The sequence below is a fragment of the Quercus suber genome, unplaced genomic scaffold (assembly GCF_002906115.3).
Source record: "Quercus suber isolate HL8 unplaced genomic scaffold, Cork oak 2.0 scaffold_368, whole genome shotgun sequence".
NCBI classification, from domain to species: domain Eukaryota; kingdom Viridiplantae; phylum Streptophyta; class Magnoliopsida; order Fagales; family Fagaceae; genus Quercus; species Quercus suber.
Window position 1 is genome coordinate 345,443 of NW_027069820.1, and position 27,038 is coordinate 372,480.

Genomic DNA, 27,038 nt, shown 5'->3' on the forward strand with positions numbered 1-27,038 from the left:
AAATATGGCTGCCCAACATACTGAGATTTTAATCGTGACTTTAGATCTCACTCCTGATATATCAAACAACATACACTTCATGATCATATTTATTATTTTCTCAAGATTAAGAGTTGATGTAAATAAAAGTCGTGAGATTTATTATTCATTTGATAGTCATTAGTAGAATAATAAATCTCACAATGGTCCAGTTCAATATGTCTTAATACTCAAAACATATCAACATATTAACTAAAAGTCTTTACTTCCATGATCAAGACAAATCATCTTAGTTGATATGTTATAGTCTTCGCAGATGAAATGCCCAATTTCATCACCGACTACGAACTAAAATTCTGAGTTTACAAAGAACATGTGATTTATATCTTCTGTGACTAAATCACATAAATCACATACTATGCATTTCATGGACTATATGATAATATTCAAATATTCATGTTATCATTATTTTAGATAATAATAAAACAACTTTATTAATTATAATATAATGTCATACATAGTATTATACAATAGGATTTAAAGGGCACATATCCTAACAATTTTCTTATTCTTTCCCCAAGGTCTAAAGTACATTTCAAAACTCTAAGGCTTTGATGTTGACTTCTTAGAACTTGTTTCTTTCCTCCAAATGGGGTGGATTCCTCCTCGTTGATGGTGTAGCTGGAAAGGCTTCTGGCCTCTTTCCTTCTTGGTTTACCTTCTCTGCCTGAGGTCCTGGGTTCTTCCAATAGTTGTTGGTCCCAAAATCACCATATGTCCCCATCACTCTCCTCTGGCTCCCATGAACTGATGTTAACAGGACCTCCTTCATTCTTTATGCTTCCTTTAAGACATATCCTGAGCAATCCATATCTTGCTTGGCATGCTTCGGTCTTCCTCGAGGATTTGCCTCCTAAGCCTGGTAGATCCTTGTGTATTTGGGCCCAGATCCTACCTGTTCTTCACTTTTCTTTCTTTTCATTGGGCTTCTTCGATCATCAGGATTTCTTTGTGTTGTTAGGCCAACTTTTCTGTTTATCCTTTTATTTTTCTAAGGCCCAAGATCCATCTTTTTCACCCTTATGGGATGGGCTCTTCTTTATTTCATTATCTCCTTTATATTATTTCTTCTTTTCTTTTCCTTTTTTCTTGCGGGGCTGGGCTTTTCTTACTTCCATGTGTCTGGATCTTGACCACATTTTGGTTAGGGATGGCAATTTTTGCCCAACCCGCGGGTGCCCGACCCGCCGGTACCCGACCCTAATGGGCCGGATTTTACCCAGTCCGATTAGGAATAAGGCCGGGTATGGGTTTTTTAAAAAAAAACCCAAAGCGGGTCCGAGTCAGGTCAGGGTTTTATCAAAAAAAACCTAGACTCGACCCAAGACCCGGCCCGTTTAAAAACCCGGTACCCTAAATTACAAAAATACCCTATCTCTATATATATAAACCTATAATCTAACGTTCTAACCCTAATTCGGTAATCCCTCCCTCATTTCTTTCTTTAGCCTCCCTCGCCTCCCTCCCTCAGTCCGATGCTAAAACTCATTTCTCTCTCAACTCTCAACTCAATCGCCTCTCTCAAGTCTCACCTCCCCTTCACTGACTCTCACTCTCACCCTCACATCTCATTCGCCTCTCACTGGCTCACTGACTCTCACTCACATCTCATCCTCACCCTCACTCTCATTCACTTACCTACCCACCATCACCCTCATGGAGGAGCACGGATCTCGTGGTGGTCGCCGTTTGTCACGGAGGAGCACGGATCTTGTGAGGTCAGGCGAAGATTACTGAAACCACCGCTGATGAAGCTATTGTCTGAGTTCTTCATGTTTTTTTTTGGTTCATTTCTTTTTTGGGTTCATTTCCTCTTAATAGTTTTTGTTTTTGGGTATTTGATGTTTGAGGATTCATGTAAGAATCGGTCTATAAATGGAGTTTTGTTTCCTCTATTTTTTATGTTTATTTATTATTTATTGTCTAAAATTCTCATTTCAATAAGACTGATACTTCAATTTTGATTGATTTGTATTTGTGTTGCTGTTGCTACTTGTGTTTGTGCTTGTGTTTTTTTTTTTTTAATTAATAAGATTAGTCAAATTGGGCCACGGATTAGGCAGTGCAGGCTTAATGTAGGCAAAAACAAATTTGGGCTTAAATTTTTTTTTTTTTGTTGGGCCATGAATTGGGCTCAATCCCTAAACGGGGCCCATTGGGCCCGGCTGGGGGGGGTCCGGGCCCCGGGAAAAAACCCAGTACCCTAAACGAGCCTGGTCCGGGTCACGGGTCTTGCCCCGCAGGTCGGGTCCGGGTATGGAAAAACCCGGCCCGAACTCGACTCGTTGCCATTCCTAATTTTGGTCCTCAACAATAATGGAAAAGATTTGGATACCATCATTTGTCCAAAAAACTATATCCTCTACAAACTATTAATTCAATTGATTGACACCTCAAGAGAATTGTATCAATATACATACTACGGTCTAAATTTAGATGGAAATTTTCATTTCAAAAAATAAGGTCAATTTTATAATTACACCTTTCTATCTAATTCAATGCCTAATTTTGATGGTAGGGGGTACATTTATATGATTCTTTCAAATTGGGGATGTCAATCAAGTAAATTTATAGTTTTGGGGGACATTGTGAATGTGGTGAAATTTTAGGGTGAAAAAGTGCAAATTCCTTTATTGTTATTAACAAAGGTAGAGGATAATGAAAATAACATTAGTAGAAATGGTAAAAAAAAAAAAATTATATGTCAATTAAGAAAGTAATAGATAATATGACTTCAAATAGAATAGAATGATAGAGAAGATTATATATGGCTGACCCTAATTGATTAGTTGAGAATCCATGGTAAACCCTAAAAATTTGGGACTGAGAATTGGTTATTGTTGTTGTTTTATACTTGTATTTTATTAGCAATCTTAAGTCCTATGATGCAATGATGCAATGAAGGCAATCTTAAAGTCTTATGATGCAATGAAGGCAATGGAGAGCTCATTGCTAACCAAAGTTTAAGTGTTAAGTGTTCAATAAGTGTAATGACATAATAGATTGCATAATATTTTTCACCAATTTTGAGGTGACAAGTTGTGATTGGTGTACAATAAAAGTGATATTCGTAAAAATACCAGCGAAAATGATGTTGCACTAGTTACAATATATCATGTGAAAAAGTTGCAAAAAAAAGTTGTGTTTATAGTTGTTGCGGGGGAAATTATTGCCTCTATCTAAGATGTTGAGAAGCCAAGCCGAAAATCAACTATGGGCTCTGGAAATGGTACCTAAAGGCTTTTGGTGTGATGACAAAGTCTATCCAAGCAAGAAATAAAGGCTGCACATGACAAAACAACAACAAAAGCCCAATAAAAAACACATTACAATACTTAATTAGTACATTAATGGTCCTGGTTCGATGGTTCAAATCAATCCTCTAATGTTATGGTATTATCTCCAGCGGTAGGGTAATTTCAGGTTAGTAAGTGTGTTTACATGGTAAAAATCATATTTTTTTTCCTTATTATTATTAAGTCAACATAAGGGAAAACTTCCATAGCTTCCAAAACATTATGGCCTTCATCATAATAATACTAAATAAGAATCAAAAGCTTAATAGTTACAAATAAAAGAGGAAAAAGAGGATGGAATGAAGGGAGAGAGAGCATGCCCAACTGTGTGCATCGGTTGGTTAAGTTTGTCCCCTTAATCATGCACTTAAATGATTTTCCCCATGTAATGCCCTTTTAGTTTTTAGTCAAACATGAGTGGGTTCGTGCCTTTCATAAGAATAGCTTTAAGTATTAGTGATGTATGTCTTCAATGAGAATGATTTTGATATGAAGTCTTTGTGCCTTTTAAGAGAAAGGCCTTAATATTGATGTCCATATGCCTTCCATGAGGAAGGGCTTTTGTAATGTGTTATTGGAAGAGTATTTTGATATATTTTGAGATGTGCAGAGATGGTGAGAAATATATATATATATATATATATATATATTGTGAGATATGGTGTTTGTAATATGTATAGGAATTATATGTAAATACTTCGTTGGACATGAATCTTGTATATGTATACTTTGTAAGATATGGAGTTTAAAGATTTATGAAAAGTATGTATGGGTATTTTGTGAGGAATGTATTTGTAAAATATATGGAAGTGTGAGATAGATAATATGAAGGTTAAATATAGTGAATTCATGAGATTATTTGTGTTATGGGTTATGTTGCTTTCTAAGAAGGGAGATTTTGTATAAGAAATAAAGAATGAGATGGAGATGTGTTTTGGGCAACAAAAATGATGAAGTTTCAGAGTAATAGAGTGTGGGAAAGATGAGTAATGAATAATGGTATGTTGTAATATATGTGTTGTGTTGTTATATATGAAGAGGGACTTTCTAAGAGAGATGGAGAAGTGTGAAAATGTGTATTTTGCAGCAAAATGAATGAAGTTTCTGCATAAGAGGGTGAGAGAGGGATGGATTGGTCTCCCTTTAATGTGTAGCTTGGTCCTCTTTATATAGAGCCAAGTATGTAATTAGATTAGAACTTAGTTGAAGGGAAAATTCACAAATAAGGAAAAATCCTTGGCAAAGTAAGTGGTTTCATTGGTGGGACTTTGTTTTTTAGCCAAAAGAAGAAAGCTAAAGACTTTAAGGCTGATGTTATAGCTGTAACAGTTGTCAATCACAGCTATTACAGCTGAAAGATGTCATCCTAATGACACCTTGCTTGGAGGAACAAAATATTTGGCATTAAAGTCATGGTTTGGCTAAAAATGGCAAGATAAACTTTGTGGGATCCTCTTGTTTCTGATAGCCAGCTGTTGGGATTAGGCATTAATGAGCAAATGACATCATTTTAGGACATGTGTCAACTTGCTGGAGCTTCTACAGCTTCTGCTGGAGCTGTTACAGCTTTTACAGAAGCTATTTATAGCTTCCGCTGGAGCTATTGTAGCTTGTGCAGCTTCCTTTGGAGCTGTTATTGGTATTTTCAACTAAATTTCCTCCCTTGAAAAATTATATGTTTAGTCCATATATAATTTTGGTAAGTAATAGACTAGTTGGTTGATGTTTGATGAAGTCTTAGAGATGTAAAAATGGTCTTTTTGTATTTTAACCAAATCTTGGAGAGTAAGGAGAGCATTTAATGCTAGATATGAGATACTAATGTATATTTAGCCATGTGCTTGGAATTGATTTATATGAAAATAATAATATAATATAATTATATTTTAAAACTTATATCATATGATGGACATTAATTTTTATGTAAAAAGCATGGGGAGTTTTATCATTTTAAGTGTTATGTGATATGAGAGGCTTACCAAATGTTACCTATTGCACACTAACATGTCAAAGTTCAGGAAATTGGGAAAAACATGCCAAGCAACGTGCTTTCCTTTATCAACTTTAAACCACTGGAGTTTTATTGAACATACTACTTGGCCCTCCAAACCATGACTCCCAAAATTTCCTCGATGAGACTCATGAGCCAAAAATGAGATGATATGCTATGAGATTGAACCATGGGCTTTGACGCCTTTTTTGTGTAAATATGGGCTCTTTTGGGTTTTAGAAGATATTTTCCCAAAATCCATGATAGTGTTGATGTGGTGCAGGTCGCCAATGAATTGACGCCATGCGGTGTGAAAAATTTGTCCTCAACAATAGTTTTTTTTTTTGGTTAATGTTTAACTCCGAAATTACAAATAGTTTAGTGGAAAAAATAAAAACTTTTAAAAAAAATAATATTATAGTTGTATTAGTATGTTAAAATCAAATTATTTAGATGATCTAAACCCGGTTTAAAACACTAATATTATTATTTTCGTGTGTGTTCTAATAAGTATTATTGTTTACTCAATAAAAAATTATTTAGATGATCTGTTTAAGTTATTACCATTATAACCATTCAAGAATACATGAATGATTTATATTTCAACAAATTACTAATATTCACAATAAATATTATTTGATATCTATTCGTATTAAATAGGATTTAATGGGCATTTGTTAAGGATAATCTACCCAATACACTTTATTGAAAATTGCATTAAAAAAAATAGATGTTAAACAATTCTTTTGAAAAACTCAACCATTATACAAGACCCAAATACCATTCCACAGGATTCGAGTAATAGCATATTGATAATGACATCCTTTGTGGTACCCCATATTGTGATTTAAAACTCATCTCCCCAAATATATATATCTATATATATACTATTGCTCACAAGACAAAGCACTAGCCTTTCAAATCCTTATTAAACTTAGAAGTTTATGCCATATTTACCAACATCCCAAATAAAAAGATGTAGTTGACTCCACCATCATCCCAAATCAAAAGATGTAGTCGCCTCCATTATCAATTCCAAATGAAAGATGACTTGACTCCACCACCACCAAGGGAGAGAGAGAGAGAGAGAGAGAGAGAGAGAGAGGATAGTAGGAAAGAGCAAACAATAGATCCACCACCAAGGAGAGAGAGAGAGAGAGAGAGAGAGAGAGAGAGGATAGTAGGAAAGAGCAAACAATAGAAATTTCTCTAGGCTAGGAACATTTATGACAAATGGGAAAATTTAGGTACAGTACCTTAGGTTTCCTTCTTAAATTTAAGCCACGTGTCTAATATAAACTACTCAACAAACATGCATTATAAAAACATAAAGCTCCATCACTTTGTTTTGTTTTGTTTTGTTTTGTTTTGTTTTTTTTTAGACTGGCCTACTATAGAGAACCAAATAATTTCAATTTTAAATTTCAAATCTACTCCACCAAACTTCTTCTGCTAAGCCTCCTCCTTCAAAGACATGATCAGGTTTTTTTGTGTCTTTTTTCTTTTTCTTTTTTAAATATTTGTTTGGCTTTTTATTCAAATCCTCTCCTCTTTATTATCCAATAGTGGCAATCCATAGTTCCTCTCTCAAAAAAAGTTTCTTCTCATTGTTGATCAACAACTGATCATAGGAAACAAGGGGCAAGGCCATTAACCAAAAATTCAGGCCATGGATTAATAAGGTGAAACCAGATCAACAGAACCACAATGAGAGATAGAGAGTGATTGAGAGTTGTTCCTTTAAATTGACCACGATGAATCCCTCCACAGCCACCATGCCCCACCGTCATCTTTATTCTCTTAGCCTAGTTCTCTATTGTATGGGGTTTCATGTGGGTGAAAACCACTCCACACATGGTGGCCAAAATGTGAGGTGTGGTTGTGAAGGGGTTTTGCTAGAAATTTGTTGAGTTTTAGCCAAAATTTTTATTTGAAATCTATTTGTTTCTTGGGAAAATAAGGCTGAAAGTATTTGAAGTTACCTGGTTTTCACGCATGTGAGGGAAAAGATGAGAGAAAGTAGGGGAAAAGAGAGGAAAAAAGAGACGGAAATTCCTTGTAATGCCATTTGTTGAGTTGTATATTTTATACACATGGCTTAAATTTAAGAGGAGAACTTAAGGTACTACATCTAAAGTATTGTACCTAAATTTTGCCCTATAACAAATATTTGTGTAAACTTCAATCGCAAGTATTTTATTAATAAAATTCTTAAGGTATAAGTGGTATAATTTTTACTTTCTAGAAAAAAGGAAAAGTTGGTTAAAATAGGACTCATTAACAAAATGCCTATTAAATGAAGTAGAAAAAGCTTAAGAATACACTTTTTTGTGTCATAATTTCTATTATATAAGTTTAATATGATTGATGAATGGTAATAGACAATCACTTAGAAGTTAGAACTGACTATATTAAAATTGTGGCAAAAATTGTGATTTAAAAATTATAGTCATTGAAAAATAATGCTTAAATCTTCAACTCAGCATGGCTATAAATTGGTAAGATTGCGTGTGGGAAGTGGTAGGTAACAGGAACAACATGATCTGATTATACAATGAGTGAACAAAACACAAACACAAAGGTTGCAGAAGAGTGGCAGGTTAGCAGCCACCCAGCCAGGCCTAGCCATGATATTAAATCTATTGTGTTCTGTCTGTCTGCCCAAAAAGAATTAAAAGAAATAAATTAATTAATTAAAAAGAAAAGAGAAGCAAGCAACAGCAAAGCACAACAATGAAGAAACCTTAACACGTTGTCCAATCCAGTGTCCACCTAGTCCTACACTCACACTCACCCTCACCTCCTTTTTCTCAAAGTAGATTAAGATTACATTCATCACCACCCACGCGACTACACTCTACCTCGGACACTCGCTTCTTTTTTCTTGCTTACTTTATATGCTTCATACTGAGACATGATAACGTCCCCCATCGGTGTTTATGTTTTTATTTTTGGCTTAAAAAACGAGGTGGGGGGCCGACAGTCCCATACGCCTACGTTCCGTCAGATGGTCTCAGCCGTAACTTTGACCTTAGTTATTCTTATAAATTCATTAAATTTTTATATTGTTTGAAGAATAAATAATAATTTTTACTTTTTATTTACTCACTTTTTTAAATATATTTTTTAACAAATTTTTTATTTCATTCAAAATATTATTTTTTTATTTATTATTTATTTATTTTTTAATAACTAAATATCTTCCAACATTTTTTTATTCAACACATAATTATTATAATAAAAAAACATTTGAAGAATGAACAGTAGCCCATCAGATTGGATGAGTTACTGTTCATGAGCTAAAAGAATTTAGAGTTTAAAAAATCTATTAAAGACCATTTTTTTTGTCACATTCTCTATTATAGAGAATATTTTGCATTTTAAGTATACTAGTGAAGATGCTCTTATAATAATACCATGCATTTGGGATTTGTGAAAAAATTAACTTTTTTTTTTTTTTTTTAACTCTTGAAGTAGGTTTTATTGAACTGTTAAGAAGGCCTTATTACTTCAAAAGTCAACTTCTAGCTTTTTTTTTTTTGTTAAATTGTTATTACAACCAGATCAATTTTATAAATAGGTTTTTTGTTAACAATATTTACTATCTATTAATTATAATAACCCATTTTAATCGTTATAATACAAAAACAAAAAACTGCAAATTTTTGTGTCCAAATTTTTAAGACACGTTTTACTTCTTTTGTTTACTTCTCTTCTATTTAGTTACTATTATAAATGTAGTTAATTTTATCACCACTATATTTATAATATGATTGTAAACAATTTTATTTTGGAGTAACGTTACAGTCACAAATTATTTTACAATATTTTTATAAAATGTTGATGTGGTTTATCTCTTATTGGTTTTCATTTAGACCCACTATTAATATCATATTTTCATTTATCAATAATCACTCATCACATAAGCACTTTGTAAATTTTTTTATAAAATAGTTTGTATCTCTAACATTATTCTTCATTTTAAATGAATAATCATCCCTCTATTATTTAAAACCATTCTTAATCACCATCCTACATTTAAATATTTTTATTTTTAAATATAACTTTTACATTAATAATCTTAAACTTATCATATTTTGTGTTTTAAATTCTATCTTCTTCTTTTTTTAATTTTTAATTTTCAACTATTTAATGAGGATTTGTTATTAATAATTAAAAGGGAGAAACCCTCACATCTCCTACCCTCTTTTATAGCGGTATATGGAATCTATAGATTGGATTTCAACCCTTTCCTTTCTCCAAAAAAAGAAAAAGACAAAAGATGTCGGTTTCAAGTTTCAACCCGTTCTTTGTGGGCACTGCACACTTCTATTAATATTTCTTATTTTTCTTTATTATTTTTAGCCCGTACCGAGTCATATGTGCCTACCAAAAAAAGGGTCAATGGATTAGGTAGATACACTAACCTCAACCCCAGGACCCAACTATATTTGACTATTTGAGAACATTGATTTGTATTTCATTCCTATAATTAATAACAAATCTTAGGGGATCAAGAACTTAAGACAGGGATTGATAAAAATAAAAAAAAAAAAAAAAAAAAAAAAAAAATAAGAAGAAGAAGAATTTCTTCTATTTCAAAAATATCATTCAAAGTTTCAAACAATTGCCTATCTTTTTGAACATATAAACGAGCCAGACAGATAAAGAAAATAAAGAAACAAATAAAAAGTGATTAACAATTATCATGCACTTTCAAATTTGATTGGAGCTGAGATAAGGGACCGAACGGGTGTGGGATATCAAAGAAGATTCTTCTTATTATTATTTCCATGTTGACCCATAACAACATTAATTGAATATTAACAAAAATATTAATTAAAATTAGGTTTTAGTTTGTTCAATTGGTACAAAAATTTGTTATCGAACAAGAAGGTTTGAACCCAATCCCTTCTTATACAAAAAATTCATTGATATTTTAGCCTGATGATAAGAACAATCATCACAAAATAGACATTGAAATTATCTTTAAAAATCAATTAAATGATATACACAAAATAATTGTTTTTCATACATTTCAACTAAATCATCCATATTTGATGAACAATGTTCTTTAAAAATACAAAAAAAAAAAATTATAATTGACTTTGTAATTAATATAGCTGTAATCTCCCTTTCAACGTAAAAAAAGAAAAAAGAAAAAAAAAAGAATTGATTAGAAAATCATCTTCCATAATGAAAGACTTATTTATTTAATTTTGATTTAAGAATTTTTAGAAATAAAATATAATTGATAATTGATTCATAACTTGAAAGTGCATATATATTAAGTGAGAATAAAAAATCATCTTGAAGTAATTAATAATTGTTCCAAAACTTCTATACCTATATATATATATATATTGTTAGTAACTTAGTAATATATAAAAAATTGATGCTAGTCTCGTGGACCAAAATCGTTATAAAAAGAAAAAAGAAAAATAGAAAGGACATACGTGTGAAGTGAAAATAGAAAAGATGTGAAGCCGTGGGTGAGTGTAGAGTAGCCAAAAATATATAATTGTGCTTTAAAAGGAAAGAAGGTGTTAAATAGCTAGTTAGCTTTACCTTTTCGACAGACAGACAGACAGACAGACAGGTCCATTTGCCAAATGCGAATGGCGGTGATGCTTATGCTTTCTTTCTAATTGCATCTTCTTCTTCTTCTAATAACCATCCCAACTTCTTATTATTCAGTAAAAAAAAGTAGTAACAAACACAAACCCATTTTTTTAGATTCTTATTAGATTGATTCCCTCACCCACCGTCCTCTTCACACAAAACCCATCAACTTATTTATACTACCAAAAAAGATAGAGAGAGAAAAAAAAAGTTCAAAAAAAGATCTTTAATTTATTTATGAGAGTTTGAGTGATTTGGAAATGCTGAGACTCTCTAGGGTGTACCAGCTCTTCTTCACGTTCCTTCTCATTGTCTCTGTCTTCTTCTCTATCTTCTCTGGTATTCTTGTTTTCTTCAATTTTGTAAATAAATTTTTTTTTTTTTTTTGATTTTTGAATGAACCCTATTTCTTGCTCCACTTTTTTTTTTTTTTTTTTTTTTAATTTATAATCTTTGCTTGCAATTCAATGTTGTTTCTTTTAAAAAGTTTATCTAATATTAATGATTGTTGCTTTTGTTTTTGTTTAAAGTACTAGTATTTATAACGAATTGAAGTTCTGTTGGGTTGTTTTCTAACCTCATAAAGATCTTGTTTTGATTTATTGCAGAGTAGTATGCTATGCAGTTTTGGATTCTAAGTGGGTTCCAATTATTGAACACTTGTGCTTGATTGGGCTTCCTGCCTTTTTTCAGTGAATTGTATGTTTAAATTTTCCCCTTTTAATCATTTAATGCATTATTATATTATTATTGATACTCGGGTCCTCGAAGTTAGTTACTTTGTTTCATTTCTATGCTGAAATTCAATTTTGGTCATTTGGATGGAAGCATTTGAAGAGAAAGATGGATTTCAGCTTTAGTTATTTATTTTGATAATTCGATAGTTATAACAATGAGGGCGGGGGGATTTGAACCCTGGTTCTCTTCTAGAACGAGAGCAGGCAATGCCTCTAAGCTTCAAGGCAGTTGGCAGATTTAAGCTTTATTAATATGTGATTTTGAAGTGATTATGTGTTAGATCATGTTATTACAATTTGGTAACATTACATGTGTTTTTGTTGAAGCAAAATCCTCAAAGCTCAAATTTATTATTTGCTGTTAAAATTCATATCTAGCAAGTTATACTAGCAATTAGTCTTCAAACCTCTGGTTTTAAGTCCTCAAATCCAACTGGTACCATGCTGATTTTCCTTGGGAGTAAGTGATAGGCTTTAATTTGAAAATCTAGTGGGGTATGATAGTTGCGGCATGAATGCAAATTTGGGCTTGTGAATTTTAGCGTCAGAGAAATATTGTAATGTAATTTGAGTGACAGTGTACCTATCAAAAAAACGTTTTAGTGAGAGTGAAAAGTCATTAACTAAACTAAACTGTCTGGGTGTTCATATTTTTCAAACTGCAAGTATAGGCTAAAGCTAATCCGATAAATAAATATAACTTTTCTATGTGCATTTGATTATATTGGCACCCATATCTACATGTGAGGCCATATGATCGTTGTTTTGTGGATAAGACACTCCTGAGAGTTACTGAGCCTTTTGAATAGTCATGAATTATTTTGAAATAACTGTGTGATGTAGAAACCAATGTGGATTTAATTCTCCTTATATATGACAACAAAACATGGTCTATCAACAATGACAACAATGAGGAACTGTCGCATGTGCAGAGATGTCAGTATTTTATGTGTGTATACACATCTGAGATGTTATCTCAAAAGTCGCTGTTTTACCCACTTTAAAAATTACATCTGAAATAAATCAATTCCTCTTTTCTTTAATCGTAATGTGTTTCCAAATTCTAACCTGAACACATTTTGTGATATTTTTATTTGAAGTCTAGAATTAAGCAAAAGATGGCAGCTGAGCTTGTCAGTTCTGCAACAAGTGAGAAATTGGCTGAAACGGATTGGGCGAAAAACATTCAAATTTGTGAATTAGTTGCTCATGATCAAAGGTATGATTCATTGAGTCTTTTGGTTTAATTTAATTGAGTAGAAGATTAGAAACTCTGTAAGATTTTAGTTTTGATTGTCTGTCTAAGGTTTTTGATCTATTAATGGGTATTTAAGATATGAGAAATACTATGCCCACAACATTTTTACAATAAATCCTAAGTGGCAAGTTGTTACTGGTGGGTAAATAAGTAATTTCAATGGTGGATTTTAATTAGAACCAGTAATAATTTGCCATTTAGAATTTGTTGTGAAAATGTTGTGGACTTCTCTTAAGATATTGTATAATTATAGCAGCAGAAAATGTGCTTGCAGAGTTAGTGCTTGTTATAGAATTTCTATTCATACTAATCATTATTGTATGATTATCTTTGTTTCTACATATTATCAATTAAGGCAGCAACTGCAAATGTAAAATGGTTCACGTCTAAAACAGTTCCTGTTTTGTCATTGCCTTTGGGTTTATCAAACCAATGAATCTAGCCCCAAAATATAAGTAGGTTTGGAGAAGACATTTGTAGCTTATTTACATCAAATGTTTGACTAAGATAAGTAGTTCTCATTCACTGAGTTAAGATGGGAACAGGCTTGTGATTCTGTATATAGGCTTACAACAAATCTAGGTTGTGATACTTTGGTAATTAATGGTGGAAGATGTTTCCATACAGATATTTGAGGTTTTCAAGTGTGATCGATATGATACTTAGCATAAGTAGCATTTCTAACTTAATGGAGTCCAAAACATTGGGTTGGTTAATTTCCTCCTCACCTTGATCTCTCACAGTTGTGCATTTACAAGTCCACCTGCTTGGAACTTGATGGCTCCATGCATGCAGGGATGCAAGATGGTAGGGCAATGAAGTCTCAATGGCTCTGAAAGTAGTCTATATAATTTTTATTATTTTTCTTCCCTCCAATTTATTTCTTCCAATTTTCTCCAATATTTGAAGATTGGACCATTTTTGGGTGTTTGGGAGAAGGATCTGTGGTGTATGAAGTGAACTGTTGAGGTGGACAGTATCATCAACTTAGAAAAATTTTAAAAGGGACAGGTTTCTATCAAGTGAGCTTCTTGCGTGGTGTTATTTTAGACGAGTGTTGTGCGAGGTTGATTATGGAGTTTTGTGAGGCATAAGGTTAAGGAACTACTAGGTTCAGACGAGTTAGGCTGCGTTTGTTTCGACTATAAACGAAATTGGGAAAAAATTTTACACCCTTGAGGGTGTTTGGGTACACATGAAATTATGGTCAAATTGAAAATAAATTTCAGTTGAATGTAAAATAGAGCCCCTAACTTCATAAAACCAATTACATAGTTATTTTACCTTCAACCCCTTTCCAGCCTCCCTCACAACTCAGCAACTCGAAGAGAGAGAGAGAGAGAGCACCAGAAGATTCGGACCGCAGTGCAAGCTCTGTCCACTGTCCCTCTATCTTCCTCCTCTCGGCTTCTCTCTTACTCTTCTCTTCCACCCTCTTTCTCTCTCTTTCCTTTTGACCACCAAGGCCGACTCTTGAACTGCATGTCACCGATCTACAACACGCCGCCCACCCATGCCGTCGCCGCCTCAACGATCTCACCGCCCTCTTTGGATTTATTTTTTAGAGTTTTTTTTTTCTTTTTATTATTGTAAATAATATTTGTTATTGGGTTTTGGAGGATTGGTGGCTGGGTTTCATAGATCTGATGAGTTGGGGGTGAGTTCTAGCGTCGATGGTGACCGATTGGGATGGTGGATTGGTGGTTGGAGTGGGTTTTTTCAGGTTATGTGAAGAGTTTGTTGTGGGTTTCAACGTTGGCTGGGGTGGGTTTTTTCAGGTTATGTGATGGGTTTGTTGTGGGTTTCAATGGTGGATCGGTGGTGGGTTTGTTGATTATGATTTTTTTAGTTTAATTGGTTATGTGGTGGTTGATGGTGGCTCGGTTTATAGTGGCCAGTGGTGGTTGGGTTTATGGTGGTGACTGTGGTGGCTGGGCTAATGGAAATAGATTTTTACATGCAAAACCAAACACAGAAAATAAATTTTTGGCGTATTTTTCACAACACAGACAAACAATTGAAAATATTTTACACATTGCCAAAAGCAGCCTTAGATGCGTGTTTGGGCGGGAATTTTTTGTAGGTATGATGTTATCTGGTGATTGTATCTTGATTTGTGTCAAATAATCAAATGGAAGGGGATTTTTAAAAGGGAATCATTTGGGCTTATTTTGGTTAGGCATGGATCTTGCTCAATTGACTAGTTGACTTATTTGGATTGCTTTTGAGTCAGCTTTACCCTTCCCCTAAGCTGACAAAAAGCAGGAGATATTGATTTGGACAATCCATTGAAAATGATGCTTGCTGGATGTTAGATCCTGAGTATTTTGTATGTATCACTGTATAATTATATATTGCATGTTGCATAAAGAAAATGGTTTTTGCGGAAAAAAAGTCGTATGGAACTTTATAAATGTTAAGAGTTGTCTGTACACTTATAACTAATAAATGTGATAGTCGTAGAAGATGGAAAGCATGTACTACCTTAGATATGCATAGGGTTGGGGTGGGGGGAGATTGGAGATGGCCTTAGATCTAACTGCTTTGCTTGGCTGTAACGAAGCTTGTTTAAGGAAGCACGTCTCAGGTGTGCTTTTCTAGTGCCTTTTTGCAGAAGCACAAAGCATTCTACCAAACAGAAGACAACTATTAAATTAAATGCATCTCAAGCGTTCTTTTTAAAGAATTCTTGGTTCTTGTTGATGGTTATGACTTTGTGAGAATAAGATTTAGCACCCTTTTGTTTATCACTGAAAATTTTGCAACAAATTTTAATTTGGGATATCTCATACATACGAATTTCTGTATGTAGTCTCAAGCAAGTATGCATGCATGTAGACTTATAATATTAAATTAAAGATTTACTAACATGCATACAATTATCTGCACAAACTGGTAATTTCCAATAGCCAGCTTGAGTGTGCCCTTGTGATGTTCAAGCCAGACTTGTTCACGTAGATCAAATTGACCAAGTTTGAGTTTGTCTCAGCTTGCTTGTCTATATTCAAGCTGGATGTGGACAACTTTCAACTTTTGAATACCATAGAGAAATGATCAGCTTACAGTATTCTGGCTTTATATATTCAGTAGCGGAAATGATATTAGCATTTTCTAGGGCAATGAAACTTGGCTTGTGGTGCCCCTCTTGGGTATTATATCCTGATGGAACTCAACCAAATCCTAATTTTTGATAGGTAAGAATTCGAATTTATTGATAAAGAAAGAAAACCTAGTGCTCACAGTGATGAACACAAAGGATCATAAGAATACAAGTAAATCAAATGTTGGAGCTAAGGGAATCTAGAAACACAGAAATAACAGAACAGTGTGTATAACCCCACACCCTGGACCAATAAAAAAGAGTATGAACAAACAAAGATTTTATGGTTTTGGAGCTCAATCTGTTGACAAGCATGAATGTCACTTGACTTATCCGATGTTGGCATGCTGTCAAGATTTAATTGATTTTTTTAATTAAAGTGAAACCATTCTAATTGATTAATGGCAGCTCTCTTCTGAGTTCTGACCCAATTTCATCATTCATCTTCTTTTTTTTTTTTTAACATATTAGCTGTTCATAAATAATGTTTCTCTTAAATTTTCAAGTGGATTTCTCACTAGTGCTGCATGATTCCTAACACTGCTGTATACTGATGTAATCATGTCTAGATTCACATTGCCCCATCATGGCTTTTTAAACTCTTTGGCTTGAAATTCAAGCCTGTTTTGGTTTTGGCTTGACTCTAGCACAAATTACTTCATCAACAAGTGAAGCTCACTTATAAAATTTCTCATTTGATTTGCTTCTGTCATCTTTTGCTCAACATGGTTTGTTGGTTCTAAATATGCAGGCAAGCTAAAGACGTTATTAAAGCTATCAAAAAACGACTGGGGAGTAAACACCCAAATACTCAGCTCTATGCCGTTATGGTGAGTTGGATGTTGGTTTTGGAAATGTTTTCTTGGTTTTAACTAATTATCACTTGCATTTTATTGATGTTTCCCAAATCTCCCCCCCCCCCCCCCCCGCCCCCTCTTATAACATAAGATATGGTTATCATATGGGTCTATTTCTGTAATGCTCTGTTGTTTTGTGGCTTGCTATTCAACCATGCATTTATCTTTTGATTTTGCAGCTGTTGGAGATGTTGATGAACAATATTGGAGAACATATTCATAAGCAGGTGATTGATACAGGGATTCTCCCTATTCTTGTGAAGATAGTGAAGAAAAAGGTGCTCCCATGTGACAGTTTTTGACTACTGGGCGATCTTATATATTTGTTACTTGATTATCTTACCTTTCATTCAACCCTTTTTGTTGGCTGCAGTCAGACTTGCCTGTACGAGAACGGATATTTCTTCTTCTAGATGCCACACAGACATCCCTTGGTGGTGCTTCTGGAAAGTTCCCCCAGTATTATGATGCATATTATGACTTGGTGGTAGGTATAGAACTGCAGCATCTGTGATACTTTAGAGTCATAGCATATGGTTGGGTCAAAATCATGGCATGTGTAGACAAAAATGAGAGTGGATCTTATAAAGTGTGTTGTATGAAGTTGAAAGTACAGAGAATAAATATATTTGCCTTTTCTTCCTCACAATTACTAGCATGTTTACATTAAGTGTCAATCTAATAAAATTTAAATGAATATGAGATAAATATGAATGATCACTTAGTGCGTGTTTGGTATAGCTTATTTTGGTGAGATTAAAATAAGTTGGGTTTGAGTAAGCTGTGCCTGAGAAAAAGTAAGCTTTAAAAAGCTGCCCCTAAGAAAATAAGCTGGATTGATTTATAAATTAAGCCGTAACAAATGGCACCTTTGTAATCTTTGTCACTTTTATGAGAATTTCAAGACATTTAATTGATTAGTATAGCATATGGACTTGATAGAGTTTGTTTGATAACATATAAACATTTGGAACATAAATGCATTGTTTCTGTGGATATTTATAACCAATTGATCAAGTACACCAATTTTGTGTTCCAATGATGATGGTAGTGGCCATCAAGCTATGTTACAAGTGGTGGTGGTACAGGTTGTAGTGGTGATGGAGGTTTCTATGTAGTTTTACTGAACTTTGTCTATTTCCCATAAAAGAGGTGATGTAGGGTTTTGGGCAGGGGCTAGCAATATCAATGTCAAATGGTGTTAATGTAGTGATACTAGGTGATAGGGTTTCTTACAATTTAAGCTTTTACTTATTTTTTCATTAAAAGATTATTTTAATGAAAATTTATTATGGAATACAACTAAATCATAGCAATCCTTCTTAGTTGTTAATTAAGAAATAGATATTATGGCATCTAAAGAGGGGTTTAGTGGAATGGAACATGGACAACCTAGTTTTTTTTTTTTTTTTTTTTGGGTTGATAAGTAATAAGAATTTCTTAATATCAAATTAGAGTCACCCAAGTGTATAGGAAGTATACGACTAGGGACAATACAATCAATCACGAAAATTATGTCAGTCTATCTAATCACTAACTGAACATAGAGATTGACTACGTAAAATAGACATCCAATCTAATATAGTTCTAAAGAAACGTAGTTTTAGCTCAGTCATAGTTCTCTCTATATCTTCAAAGCACCCGTTATTTCTCTCCCTCCAAAGACACCACATCATGCAATGCAGAGTAGCCATCCATATGTAGCCGCCATCTATTGATTCCCCGTTACATTTGCACATATAACACCAATCCAAAATTCAAACATGTCTTCTTCTTTTTTTGATAAGTAAGAAGTTTATTGATATCAAAAAAGGAACAGCCCTAGTACACCAGCCACCCCATCCACAGCCATATTTCACCTTTATCACTTGCCTCCAAAGGGCATCCTTCTGCATCCCAAATCTCCATAGCCACTTCCCAAGCAAAGCTTCATTAAAAAGTCTTACCTTCCTTATCCCCAAGCCACCCGAAGAAATGGGAGTACAAACGGTAGCCCATTTAACCAAATGAAATTTTGGTTCATCACCAATGCCACCCCATAAGAAATTCTGCTTAAGTTTCTAAATTCTAAATTCGGTTAGCCACTGCAACAGGTATAGGAAATAAAGATAGAAAATAAGTGAGTAAATTAGATAGCGTGCTTTTAATTAAAGTGACTCTACCTCCCTTGGATAAGTACAAACGTTTTTATCCTGCTAATCTTCGTTCAATCTTATCCAAAATTGGGTTCCATATTGTCTTATCCTTGAATTTAGCTCCCAAAGGAAGACCCAGATATTTCCTTGGAAGAGTACCTTGTTTACAGCCAAGGACATTCAACAATAAGTCAAAATTATGCACCAAACCAACAGGAACCAACTCTGACTTGCCCAAATTTATCTTTAGACTAGAGACCACCTCAAACCAAATAAGGATCGTGCGGAGAAACCAAATCTGATCCAGATCAGCTTCACAAAAAATTAGAGTGTCCTCCACAAATAGAAGATTAGACACCGCCAAGGATCTTCCTTCTAAATTACCCACACCAAAGCCTGACATGTGACTATCATGGATAGTTTTATCCAACATTCTTCCAAGGGCTTCCATAACCAAGACAAAGAGCAAAGGAGACAATGGGTCACCTTGTCTCAATCCCCTGGAACTCTCAAAAAACCCACAAGGAGAACCATTAATCAGAATAGAGAAGAAAATTGTAGATATACAAAGGAAATCCACCGCCTCCATTTAGTAGAGAACCCACCCTGTTCTAGTAGTTGCATAAGAAATCCCTAGTTTACATGATCAAAAACTTTCTCAACATCTAGTTCGCAAAGTAGCTCTGGCAAACCAGTTTTCAACCTATTGTCAAAGGCATTCATTAGTGACAAGTACAGGGTCAAGAATCTCTCTATTCCTCACAAAAGCATTCTGTGAAGCTGAAATTATATCTTCCATGACTGTGCGAAGTTTGGTGGCTATGACCTTAGCAATGATTTTATAAATCCCCGCCCCCCCCCCTCCGACGAAAATCCTTGACTTCAATTGCTGCATTCTTTTTAGGGATGAGAGTGATGAATGTTGCATTCAAACTTTTCTCAATCTTACCTTTATTAGCAAAAAAGTGACGAAACACAGCCATAAGGTCAGGTTTGAGAATCCCCCAGCAAGCTTGGAAGAAAGCCATTGGAAACTCATTTAGTCCAAGCAATTTATCACCTTTAAAATTCTGTATGCCATCGAAAATTTCTGCATCCTCAAAGGGTCTATCTAGCTAGTCTGCATTATCGCCGGATATCATTGGAAATACCAAGACTTCTAGAAATGGTTGATCAACTTGCTGCTAGAGTATAAATTCATGAAGAATTGGGTAATACAATCAACAATCATTCCTTGATCAGAAGGCAAGCTGCCATCAACCATAAGGCTCTCAATACTGTTATTTCTTCTATTGGAATTAGCCATTCTAAGAAAAAATCTAGTGTTGGCATCCCCCTCCCTCAAGTCCTCAAGTGCAGCACCCTAGACTTTGGTTTCCATATGCTTTTCCAAGGAAAAGATTGGACACTAGTATGAAGCAAGATTCAATAGAAACCACTAACCTGAAAGCCTCTTTGCTTATCTAGTGCCCAACACATCTTTTTATCCTCCCCACTTCCCCTCACTGAGGCACCATAAATAGTATCCATGAAGTTTGACAAGGACTCCAATAAATCAGCTACACTCGCCTCCTTCTCATGGCTAATCGTGAGTAAATCAGGAAAGCATATTGCAAGAGAAGTCTCCCCACCCCACCTTGCTTTTATTGTGTCATCCATTGTTTCAAATCATTTTAATATGAGAGTAATAATCATTTGTGACAATTTTCTCCCCTTGAAATGATATACATGGTTTATGAAGTGTGCATTCGGCAATATGTTATCTAATGCTTTAGCTAATCTTTCCCACATTTTCAAGTCATGATAGAGGTCATATCCGGTGAAAAAAGATCCCACTTCTGTGGGATTTGGGAGAGGTGAATCCTAGGTAGCCTTAACCCCCAATTTTCAAGACACAATAATATCACTAATATATACAAAAGTCTAGCTCTTCCTCATTGTATCTATTCATGAGCAGTACTTTCAAGGAGTTTTCAAGGACAAAATTTAGGGGGATAGAAAGCATATGCCTCTTTAAGTCATGAGTAAATGATAATTTCACTCTTCTCTTCTTTGTCCACTTAGGAATTTGAAGTTCGTTTGGAGAAGATGATGATCTAAACAGTTATAAAGCTAAAAAAAATTCCTTTCACTTCTCACTCTTTATCAGCTTCTTTATAATATTAGTTATGTTAACTTTCATGGTTGGAACATCTGCCTCTGTTGTGGATAATATACTATATGAGCTTTATGTATTAAAGCAAAGGCAAGTATCAGTCTTGGACAGGGTCTTCACATAGTCTGTGTTCTTGGCAATAATCCAGAAATCTTAAGTAAATGGCTCTATCTTTGTGTTGATTCAGAACTCTTAATTATATATTTTGGATATGTTGTTTTTTAGGGCTTTTTGTTTTTTTTTTAATCTTCGTGTGTCTTTCAGAATGCAGGAGTACAGTTTCCTCAAAGGCCCCACGCTGTCCAATCAAGTCATCCTACGTCACAAGAAAATAAGAATGATTTACCTAATGGGGAACTAGCCTCCTCTAGAAATGAAGGGGTTGCTCACCAAGCAGAGCCTCAGATTGTTCCTGAGTCTAGGTGTGTTTTGCTTATTTATTTATTAATTTTTTTTTAGTAAGTAATAAATTTTATTGATAAAGAGGAAGTACCTCATGTACACCGGCCATGTACTAAGATAGCCTAAAACATTACAGAAATGGGAAATTACAATTGAAATGAGAGAGAATCAATGATTTTCTGAATTAATTTATTAATGAACTTTTGGCCTATTTTATGAGCTTTGCACTGTGTGATTTCTATCATGTATGACCTTGAGGATGACCAATTTGTAATCCATTTTGATCTATTTGCTACACCTAAATTATAACCAAAGCTGGTATACAAACATCTGTTGTAATATTAACTTATGATCCTTTTGTTAGGCCTTGTTTTGGGTAAGTATTCATTCTGTGCTCCCTGCTACTGATGTGTAATGTCCTCATGGTCAAATCTAGACTCTCTTGATTTTGGCCCACCTTTAGATTGGTTTGTTAAATTAATGATGGGTAATGCTTTAATAAATGGTAGGCAGTCATTATGTTGCCAATTCAGGAGTCATCAATATTGCTATGCGCATATTTTGCATGGTTTATGATATTCATATGTGTTCCTCAAAACACAAATCTCTCTCTCTCTCTCTCTCTCTAACTATGTTAATATGTTCTGCCTGCAAAATCATGCAAATTTTTGTTTCTATTCCATACAGTATAATTCAGAAGGCAAGTAATGCATTGGAGGTTTTAACAGAAGTCCTTGATGCTGTTGATACTCAGCATCCTGAGGTATGATGGTGGACTATGGTCTTTTTTTTGAATTTGAAGGCCTGATAGAAAACTGAGTTGCATTGATATGTTTTATTGCACTAGATAATTTTGTTGTATTGATATCTTTATAACACGTCTTTGATATCTCTCATTATAATGTTTCTCCATTCTTTTTTCTTTGATGATTCAGTAGTTGGGGGAGGGGGGATTTAAACCTGTATGTTAGAAACACCAAGAGGTGTCAATTGAGTTACATGGCTCTTGGCAATGCTTCTTCAATTTGAAGTTGTTTAGATCTCATATTTGGTTTTCTTATTTTGGGTGTGAGATTTGTGATGTCTAGCATGGAATCTTATACCAATTTAATTGAAGCTCCTAACAACTTGAAAGACAGAAAGTGATTGGTAGTTTTAGTGTTGACGATTACCCTTTTAGTATAATGTTCTCCAATTTGGGTGATGCCGGAGTCAGTAGTTGATCTTATAGCTTGCTGGAAAGGGAATTTTGGTGAGCATACTAGTACAGAAACTTGGAGCTCAATTACTTTGTGCTTAATGTGGACCATATGGAGAGAACTGAATATATGCACTTTTAAAGGGCAGGAGCTATTGTCAGTGCAGTTGAAATTGTTATTCTTTAAATCCCTGTATGAGTGGATGTCAATGTCTACTTTTTTCATCTGGAACCTGGTGGATTTTCTAGCAGATATGAAAAAATTTAGATAATACTATTGTACCTTTTCTTTCTTTTCTATACTCTGTGTACTAGAGTTGTGCCCCTTTCTGGCTGCTTAATGAAATACTTATTAAAAAATGTTCTGATGCCTTCTACTTGAAGAAGATAATAAGTGTGAGCCTTACAACTTTTTGTGCTAGTAAAAACTCTGGCATCATTTGCTAATTTCTTGGTTTGAATATATTATTAGTTTAAAAAGTTTCTGAAAACTTGTGTTGAACTTTTCTTGTTTCATTCAAAAATTTTCATGTAGTTATATTTTTGGGGTTGATTATGTATAAAGGCATTGTTGGTTTTGAGGCCGCTTGCCAAATATGCACATCAGTATGTGTACCTTATATTAAGTTGAGGCAAATGACTATGACATATTTGAATTGTATTTCACTTTGTTTACCTCATATTCAATTGAATCAATAATCAGCATATATTTGAATTGCAGGTTAGTTAGTTTGATCAATGTGTTGTCTTGAAATATATCTATGAAATTATAAATTTTGCATCTCATGTTGACTGTTATGATATTGTTTTTTCAGGTGGCAAAGGATGAATTTACACTTGATCTTGTGGAACAGTGTTCGTTCCAAAAGCAGAGAGTTATGCATCTTGTGATGACTTCTCGGTAAGGCTTTCTGGGTTCATCTTGCCAGTAAGTAATCAATAGCCATTTTGCTTATTCCCTGTAGCTATTGTGCACACAGTCCTTTCTGAATTTTATTTTAACCATAAGGTGAGAATCCTTTGATTAAGCTCTTTGACAAAGCAAGGAATCATTATATTCAAAAGTATGCATATGTGCATCTCATGCTAATATTGATATAACCACCATAAAGGTTCTGTTAGCCAAGTTTAGGTCAACTACTGATGTGGGACAATCCAATCTAACTATGTTGTTCATGGTGGTTACCATGGTTCAGTTTTATAGCAAGTTCCAATGACTCAGATTGATTACCCAGCATACTTTCCTCCTTGAGATGGCTGTTGTTCTCAAAATAAACTTAGCGGGTGTCCTTGATATAAGCTATGCCTGTGTAAAATATTATGTCAACCAGGAGGTGGTTTTACAGTGTCAACAGACCTAGTCAAATTGAACTTGCGTCAATATATGTCGGTGATGTGGAAAACGTGAAGACATTTATTTTAATCCAGTTTTATTTCATTTTATGAGTCAATTGTTCTTTTTTATTGTTCCGTTAGATTAATTTTAGAGGTCTTATTATATACTTAGGTTATTAGTATTTTATTTAAAATTTTCTAGAGTCAGGTATTTTTGTAAGTCAATAATAAGCTTTTCCTAAATCAATTAGATCTAGGATTAAGTCATAGTAGGTAATCTATATAAGCACTCTTGTACTCTAATGAGACAGTTTACAGTTTGCTTGATTAATGAAATTTCACAATGGCTTGTTACTGATTCTAGCCAACCCTAGGCATTGATTCCTAGCTTTTGTTTCACTTGCTATTAAGACCTCTAAAATTCCTAGGTTTTGATTCCTAGTTTACGGTCTTACATCAGTATGTACTAGGTGCACCTCTTGGTCATGACAGAGGGTCTTTCATCAGTATGTACTAGGTGCACCTCTAGGTCATGACAGAGGGTGTTATATCATGAGCAGAGCTGCCCAGAGAGGGAGGGGGGGGGGGGGGGGTGAGTTTTAATATTAATCCATTCTCAAAATTTCTTCTCCTAATCTGGTCAAGAAATAAAAATTCTCCTATAAAATGTCATGGTATCACTGTTATTGCAACATCCCCTAACCTATGTGCCCAATAATTTTTTGGCTGTTTTTAATCCTTCTACAATGCTATAATACATTAATATTTCAAGGGTTTTTCTAATAAACCCTCATTTTGATAGTTGGAAATGGTTACTAAGTCTCAACAACACTGGACACAAAAAATAAATTGATGCCAAGCATGAAGATATAAATTATAACTTACATTTACATTTTATTTTCTATATCAATCAATTTTTCTTATTTAATTAATTAAGTACTTTTTATTTACATTTTATTTGTCTTCAGAGATTTTAGTAGGGAAATTGTAATAAAATAATATTGTATGGATTTAAAGTGAGAGTATTGTGTGTGTGTGTGTTGAATTCCATATTGAGTGTATACTAGGTCAATCTTGCTTATATGCCCAACTATTAGCTTCATTTATCACTAGCCCTTTTGGAGTAAAGCATAGATATGACTAGCAAATCCTAGGGACATGAAAATATATGCCCACCGGACAACTTACTAATGTGTTTACTGCATCATACACATGCAGATTTTTATATAAATATCATGTGCTTTCATACATATATTTGTTTTACATGTACTTATCTCTTGTGGTTTTAGTTAACTCCCATCTTATTTACTTAGGGATGAGAAGGTGGTTTCTCGAGCAATTGAATTAAATGACCAACTCCAGAAAGTTCTTGCAAGGCATGATGCCCTCATTTCAGGTAGGTCTACATCAACTGCGAATCACATCAGTCATGAAGAAACAGAGGACGAAGAGGAGGCTGAACAGCTTTTCCGAAGGTATGTCCGTCTATATTGTGCTTAGGCTTTTTTTTTTTTTTTTTTTTTTTTTTGAGTACCTCTCCTGGCTTTTATGGGCTTCTGAATTCTGATATCGATTATCAAAATCTGTGTATTGTTTGTGCTCTAACCTGGTCATTTTCCTTTGATTTTTGGGAGGGACAGTGCTGGAATTTTTAAAGAAAAGTCCTAAAATTTCCTGATTTGAACTCTTCTTTCTTGATTGCAAAACTTGACAGATTACGAAAAGGAAAAGCTTGTGTAAGACCTGAAGATGAAGAGCAGTCTGAAGACCGCCCCACTTGGGCTTACTTGGAACATCCATTCCAGCAGAAAGGCTAAACCGTCCACTTATACGACCAGTGAATTTGGATTCATCATGCGAAGGGAATACATATCATCCGCGTGTAGCAGTTTCACCGTCACCAAGACACATTGAGAGGGCGCCTCCACCTATTGCCATTCCACCCCCACCAAAACAGACCGAGAGGGATCTTCCACATGTTGCAATTCCTCCTCCACCTGCAAAACACACGGAGAGGGAGAGATTCTTTCAGGAAAACAAGATGGATGGTTCTGGTTTGGCTGGCCATGTGAGAGGTCTCTCGTTACACAGTCGCAATACCAGTAGCTCCCGCAGTGGAAGCACAGACTTTAGCGAGTGATTACACACTAGAGGACCTTTCTTCTATTTGTTATTCTCTGAGTTTTGTATTTCTAGTTTATTTATTATGATTTCTGATTTGCTAGAGGTGGTGGTGGGTGTTGTAGAGAGATGAAGGATAAAAGTACTGAAATTTTCATGATACAATTAACATAGAGTTTTTTTTTTTTTTTTAATTTTTTTTTTAATGATCTCGTGCTTTTATCTCGAGTTTGCAACTTTGAACAAATTAGGCAAGGTGGTGGAGACTTCTGTAAAGAAGGTTGTTGACAGATCTTTTTTGACATCGTTTGAGAACTTTTAGTTGGTTGAAGATGCTTTCTTACGCAAACCAGAAAGCAAAATTATCTTGTAGGCATTAACATGCTACCTGTTCAGTTGTGAGGGCAATAGGAGGAAGTAAAACGTTTAGCATGGTATTATCTGTCCATCTAGTAAGGACTGAGCTTGCAATGGGTTCAAAATTTGAAAGCTATTAGGTTGAAATCTTTTGGTTGGGTTGCGTAATGACTAGAACATGCTAAACAAAATGAACTGTTACTAGTCAGTAAATGCTAAATACTGATGCATACAAGTTGTTACATACAACCGTACTTGCACACTTTCTGCACTGAAAAAATCTGGTTGTTACATACGATCGAACACATTATTTACATTGAAATTATGACAAAGTTTTTGACATTGAAATTATGACTTCAAGTTCAAGTTACGATTTTGGTTCAGAAAGTATTTGATGTCAAATTACGATGTGTAACATTTGGGTGTGACATAAACA

At 34.3% G+C, this 27,038-nt stretch overlaps 1 protein-coding gene across 1 annotated transcript; it reads left to right on the forward strand.

The window, feature by feature from the left end:
• Window positions 1-10,882: 10,882 nt before the first annotated feature.
• Window positions 10,883-26,435, forward strand: LOC112038341 (TOM1-like protein 5). Its single transcript, XM_065760444.1, is given in 12 exon segments — window positions 10,883-11,286; window positions 11,556-11,646; window positions 12,785-12,903; window positions 16,794-16,872; window positions 17,079-17,177; window positions 17,273-17,386; window positions 21,454-21,611; window positions 22,279-22,354; window positions 23,605-23,690; window positions 25,438-25,599; window positions 25,839-25,890; window positions 25,893-26,435. Coding segments are annotated over 10 exon segments (1,299 nt in total). The 5' UTR covers window positions 10,883-11,286; window positions 11,556-11,646; window positions 12,785-12,802; the 3' UTR covers window positions 26,265-26,435.
• The last annotated feature ends 603 nt before the right edge of the window (window positions 26,436-27,038 follow it).